We start from the raw sequence: 6,612 nt of genomic DNA, 5'->3' as shown, positions 1-6,612 counted from the left end.
AGTGATTCGTCAAATAATTTTACTAAACAAATCTGTCAAACCCACATGAAATAATTGGTCTAACATTTGTATTCGTTTTTTTCCTCCCTCTTCATTCATTGTCTAGCATCTTGATCACTACCTAATGATTGTCAGTATTTCTGGCTAGCTCCTGATGAACTATAAATGTTACACTGAAGTTCGATGTTGCTTTTAATTTGCCCCTCAACTAATCTGCTCAGTGTAAATAAGGATCAATCTATTCCCCTTTTTAGTTTCCAAAAGTCCATGTTTTTGTGTCTTTTTCTGCTAGATGATAAAGGTTTTGCAGTATAACAACCCTCAAAGTGCCAGTGTCTTTCTACCACCACCAGAGGTCTGTTTTATTTCCTATTATTGCCCATGATTGTGTGTTGCTGTGCACATTCAGCTGTGCCTTAGTGGGTCCAATAAAACAGAGGTGCTGCTTACCTCAGACCCAAGATTAGTGGTAACATGTACAACCACTGTGATTATACGTTACTACTTTAAAGAAATCTAAATGTGTAAACATCTTGAATGACTGCAGCAAGAGTGTCTAATGTGTCTAATGTCCACATTGCTTCCCACCAGGATTCCCAGGACAGTTCGGATGGCATCCCATCTGCACCCCGCATGACGGGCAGTCTGGTGTCCGACCGCAGCCACGACGACATCGTCACCCGGATGAAAAACATAGAGTGCATAGAGCTAGGACGTCATAGACTGAAGCCCTGGTACTTTTCACCGTACCCGCAGGAACTCACCACATTGCCCATCCTCTACCTCTGTGAATTCTGTCTCAAGTACCTCAAAAGCCTGAAGTGTCTCCAGAGGCATTTGGTAAGAATCATCAGTATGTCACACCATCTTAAGCCCTTTTGTCTCTGTGCCACAACATTTCTCTCATGTTCTTGTATCATCTTTGACAGACAAAATGTAATCTAAGACATCCGCCAGGCAACGAGATCTACCGCAAAGGCACCATCTCATTCTTTGAGATTGACGGCAGGAAAAACAAAGTTAGAGATAAGAGATTTTTCTCACTCCTTTTAACATTTTTAACATTCACTTGTTTTTTAATTTTGTTTTTGGCTGATAAATGTTTGTTTTATTTTTCCAGATGTATTCCCAGAACCTGTGTTTACTTGCAAAGTGTTTCCTGGACCACAAAACCTTGTATTACGACACAGACCCTTTCCTCTTCTATGTAATGACAGAGTATGACTCCAAAGGCTTCCACATAGTGGGCTACTTCTCTAAGGTACATGCATTATGCAAAGAAGATTGAACTGCTGGTACCGCTTGGAAACAGTCCCCAATCCAACCAGTGGTTCTCAAAACTAAATAAAATGTTTATTTTCTGTGCACAGGAAAAAGAGTCAACTGAAGATTATAACGTTGCCTGCATCCTGACCTTGCCTCCTTACCAGCGGAGAGGCTATGGCAAACTGCTCATTGAGTTCAGTAAGTAAAACAGTGGCGCAAAGATCAGTAGATATTTGTACATTCATATTCTTTGGGCATTTTCTGTGCTTTTACTTATGCTAATTATCTGTTCACTGTGTTTGTGTGTGTTTGTCAGGTTATGAGCTGTCCAAGGTAGAAGGGAAAACAGGCACTCCTGAGAAGCCCCTTTCTGACCTCGGCCTTTTGTCCTATCGCTCCTACTGGTCCCAGACCATCTTGGAAATTCTCATGGACCTTAAACCTGACAATGGAGAAAGGCCGCAGATTACCATCAAGTATGTGAATGTTGTCATTTTATCTCGAACTTTAATTGTTTCCTGAGAATAATTGGGTAGCAGTTAATTCAGAACAGCAGTTTAATGACCCTTTTTTAATCCTCCAGTGAGATCAGTGAGATCACAAGTGTAAAGAAAGAAGATGTCATTTCAACGCTTCAGTACCTCAACCTCATCAACTATTACAAGGTGAAACACCAAGGCAATATGCGATGCCAGAGTTCACACAGCTAATATAATACACACAGAGACATGTTTGTTTTGATCTAGTGGCATTCTGTCTAAAATGTTGTTGTCTCTTGCCTCTAGGGTCAGTACATCCTGACTCTTTCAGAGGACATTGTGGATGGGCATGAAAGAGCGATGCAGAAGAGACACTTGCGCATTGATCCAAAATGCCTTCACTTCACACCTAAGGACTGGAGCAAGAGGGGCAAGTGGTAGAGTCCCAGCCTGGTTTACTGAAAACACTCCCCAACCGCCAGATAGCAGACTCAAAGCAAGTGGTGGATCAAGTAAAGGTTTTTGTCGAGCTATGGCATTGAGAACATCGAAACCTTTTTGAACCCAGGACTCCTCTTCAGATAAGAAACAAGGAACATAAATTGTCACCTGAGATGCATAACACTTTTATTGTGAATATTCATTATATATTGTGCGTTTATAAAGCTGTTTGTCTGGGGACAAAAGAGAGACTGGTTAACAGTGACTCCGCCAAAAAATCCAACACACCTTCTACTGTGTAAAAGATCCTGTTTATGACCGACGGTGCGTTAAAAGTGACATAAGGTGTCTGTTTAATAGTGTAAATTAAATGCTAAGATGGCAAACATACAGACCACCTAATAAAAGCAAGATGTTGGTTTTATAGATAATCGTTTGAGTTCTACAGTGAGTTGCCTCATTTTCACGAGTCTGCATTCTGTAAAAACCACAACCGGGATTTCTTTTCCTTAAATTCAAAAAGGAAAGTGGTTTTGTTTGTTGTTCCTAGCTTTGGCCAAGACAAACATAAGTGTTATTGTCTAAATCCTTTGTTTCTGCCACACACAGAAGAGTTAAAATGTTGTCATCAGAATAATTTATCACTTTAGTTTTTCACACAACTCGTATTTAAGAAACCGTTCTTGACGGAAAATATACTTTTAGCATTTATTAAACAATTGGACAACTAATGTCTGAACAGCACTCCACTTTTTAATCATCACTTTCTACTTTTGAGTAGTGACTTGTACAAAGTGTACAGGCTTCAAAACATCTCAAGTGCATCTTCCTAGATACACAAGTTTAAATGTTTAGCCACTGATACACAGGCTGTTTACATTTACATACACATTTAACAGTGACTCAGTGAGATATGTATAGTTTGTAAACAAGGAAAAAGTATAAGGAATCCAATATTCAGGTCCGTTTTGGTAGTTTGATACCTGCCCATTCAAATTTTCATTTCAACAGTCATTTTCATTTTATTGTGATTTTCCTCGAGTGCCTGAATTTTAATGTCCAAACTAATGGAGAACAGAAATGTCCTACTGGTTTCCTGTTAGAGGCTTTAGGTTATTAGTCTCAACTAATGAATGAAAATTTTCTTGTAAAATTAACTATTTAAAATGTTTGGATGCAGACAGAAAATTCTAAATAAGACATGAAGACTTACAGTTATAATGTTTCTTAAGAACCAACATGGTCACTTCAGGTTTGTTATCTTTTACAGTAGTAGCTTTAGTTGGACAGATTTATGATCTACTTTTTTGGGGGGGATGATCATTCAGGGGAATATTTCAAACTTTTTTCACATAATCCCCTGCCATGACCATCTGTACAGTGTGCAAAGAGACAAATCAATTCCCCAAGTTAAACATGTTCACTGTACCCGTACATACTGAACCTGATTGTAAAAAAAAAAAAAAAAGAAAGCTTAGAAGACAGAAGCCATGTTGAACTGTTAGAGGAATGTAAATTATGTGTACAGTTGTCTTTTTTTTTTTACTTAATCTAAACTGGCAGCACAATATCAACAGGAAAAGACAAAAGTAATATCTTTCGTTCAGTTAGTGTTTTATGTTTACGTGTCAGTGTCACACAGGATGTTGAATTGACCCTGTTGAGATGATTTAGTGTATCTTCAGTGAAACACAGTTGAGTTTGGTATGAAAGGCTTGTTGAATTGATAAAAAAACATCTTGAAAACCTTAAGTGTTTTAAATGTGTCTTCAAAAGTGGCTCTTTCCCCGATCAGTACACACCGTTTTTATTGGCATAGAGGCCTGAGAACTTCAACTGTATCTATATACATGATATATACACATGCACACACTGGTAAGCTGTGCAGAGTATAACTTGTGGAAATATACACAAAGATGAAATCAATGCAAGTTACAACATACAGTGGAAGTGCAGGTCATACATGCCATTCGGCCCCTTTTTTAGCAAGTTTGTATTACAGTCACCAGGGGGCAGCATTCTGAATCTGCCTGCTTGTGTGTGCAAAATTACATTAGCAAAGTTGAAACCACAGGCGAAAATTCGGCACGAGGGATGCTTGGTGAGGGAGAAATGTAATGCAATCTGACCACTGTAACTATATTACTGGCTGTGGTACATTTGAACAACACCTACAGTGGATCAAATTTGGTTATCCAAGCTACAGGTAGATGCATAATAACTGTCCAAATATTATGCTAAGCTGAGTAAGTAGCTGGAAGTCAATGACTCACGAGTTTAAAAAAAATATATAATTTTCCTAGACTAGTTAAGTTCATGGGTACTGCTGAGCCACACCCTTAAGGTCAGGTAGTCAAAGGTCAAGTACTCTGGACTGGCCTAAAATAGACACTAAGCCACATAAACTAACTTACAGTAGGTGTGTGTAAAAGCCTTTTGTCTGGGGTTTTACTAATCTGTTAGGTTTGAAGGTCATTCTTTAGGCTACTGGTTTCTATTTGGATCACCACGTTTCCTCATTTGCAATGATCGGCTTAAAATGAGTCTGCAGGTTGGCAGTGCTCAGGCCGGCTGTTTAACTTCTCAGGTTTGAATAATCAGACTCTACTCAGCCTGACATTTGGCTGCACTGCAGCTCTGGTGAATCCTCCTCCTGCCAACATCCCATCACACCCATTTTCATTCTGCACCTGGCAGATCCGCACCAGTCCCCATGAGGACAGAGAGGAATTTCACACTAATATCCTCGCCACATGACTCATTTGGGAAGTCTTCCTGACATTTAGTAGGCTACGTTTCCTCATCCTGATTCCTGACTGATGGGACATTCTGGTGTTATCTGGACCTCTGAGATCCAAGTAAATGTTTTATTTCTGCCTTCAGGTGTTTTCACTGAAAAAGAAAATATTGGTACACTAGAACTGAAACATTGTTTAGATGAACAGAAAATGAATGCAACAAGCGCAACAAATAAAAAATGTCTGGTTTCACCTTGTTAATGTGATGATTGGCTAAATATTAATATACATAATATATTATAATATAAATGTGTCACCTTGATCTATTGGAAATTGTGACCAGTTTATAGACAAAACAATTAATAGATATTGATATTAAATGGTATATTATTTTAAATGAAAATAACTATTAGTTGCAGCCTTAATGTACAATGTTGAAGCCAATGCACAGAATAGTGGCTCAAATTGTTGAAAGCTTAATTAAATACAATAATTCATAGCTTTCAATTTGGAGAAAACAAATGATATATGGTGTGAATCTCTGAGAGGAAACTAAAAAGCATTCTGGTTGAACCTTGACCACTCAGAATAGCTTATTTTCTGCCATTGTTTCAAACCGCTTGTCTCCAGCATGTGATGTCTCACGAAATGCAATATGTCATAAGAGGGACAAAATAAAGACAAATGTGTTCATCTGCAGAGCTGCAAGCATTGCAGGAGTCTTGGTGGAACATTTCCACATGGTGTCACTGTAGCACTGATTGTTTTGGTGCTATTTCACTTACAAAATGACCTCTGAACAGTTTGAGAGGCTCAGAGCATCACAAATCATGTTTCAGCACTGAAATATATACACCATAAATACCAGTAAGTCAAGTGCAGACTATATATATAATATATATATATTATATAATGGTATCAACATGGGATTAAATCTTGGATTTTAGACCAGTAATACTTCATGTGGGTAAGATATCCATGAACGTCACATTATTACATGGAAATGTTCGGTGATATTTCGCATGATTTGAATATTTGAACTTTCTAAATCACCTGTATGTGAGGTAATTAGTTAGTTAGACATCTGTATTGTCTTAATTTTTATTTATTTATTTTTTATTAACACTGGAGGAAGAAACAAACTTGCAAAACCTCTCCTGAGCACTGACAAACACACACTGAGGTATGCTTGTTTTTAACAAAACTGTTTAACAAGCTATCAACTAGTGCCTCTGTTTTTATATTTTTTTGTTATCTCTTCAAGACACACACCACTGACACCGCAGGCTGCTTCTCCTCCCCCGCCCCCAACCCCAGACCAGAGCCACTGACCTGGTAGCACACACAGCCATATGGTACGGCCAGGACGAGGCTCCATACGTAATTAGGGGGATGGTGCCGGACACTTGGCTCTGCTGCTGTTTAGGTTAAGCAGCATGTTTTCCTTTCCTCTCCTGGACATCGTTAAACGGTTTATCCAAATTCACAGGTACGTGGGTTTTCTCTTAAGATGGCTCCTGTGACTGATGGGGAAGGAAAGGTTGTGCTATGTTCTTACACTCCTGCTCTCTCATTTTTAATGAGCAGGTTGATTGTTTGTTATAGTCTCGACCCACAATGGCCACGTTTGGGGAGTACACAGAGGGCTCTACAAATAAACAGACTGTCACAAACACACACACACACAC

At 38.8% G+C, this 6,612-nt stretch overlaps 1 protein-coding gene across 1 annotated transcript; it reads left to right on the top strand.

Annotated features, from left to right (window-relative positions):
• Positions 1-292: 292 nt before the first annotated feature.
• On the top strand, positions 293-3,938 carry LOC119884756 (histone acetyltransferase KAT5; the record flags this gene model as incomplete). Its single annotated transcript, XM_038695077.1, is given in 8 exon segments — positions 293-355; positions 592-840; positions 930-1,019; positions 1,121-1,261; positions 1,371-1,464; positions 1,583-1,742; positions 1,850-1,931; positions 2,052-3,938. Coding segments are annotated over 8 exon segments (1,014 nt in total), but the record flags the coding sequence as incomplete, so codon positions are not given.
• Positions 3,939-6,612: the final 2,674 nt, after the last annotated feature.

Source organism: Micropterus salmoides, unplaced genomic scaffold (assembly GCF_014851395.1).
Source record: "Micropterus salmoides isolate LMB-PRFRI ecotype aquatic unplaced genomic scaffold, ASM1485139v1 Ms_hic_scaffold_3652, whole genome shotgun sequence".
NCBI lineage: Eukaryota > Metazoa > Chordata > Actinopteri > Centrarchiformes > Centrarchidae > Micropterus > Micropterus salmoides.
This window is presented reverse-complemented; position numbering and strand designations above follow the sequence as displayed.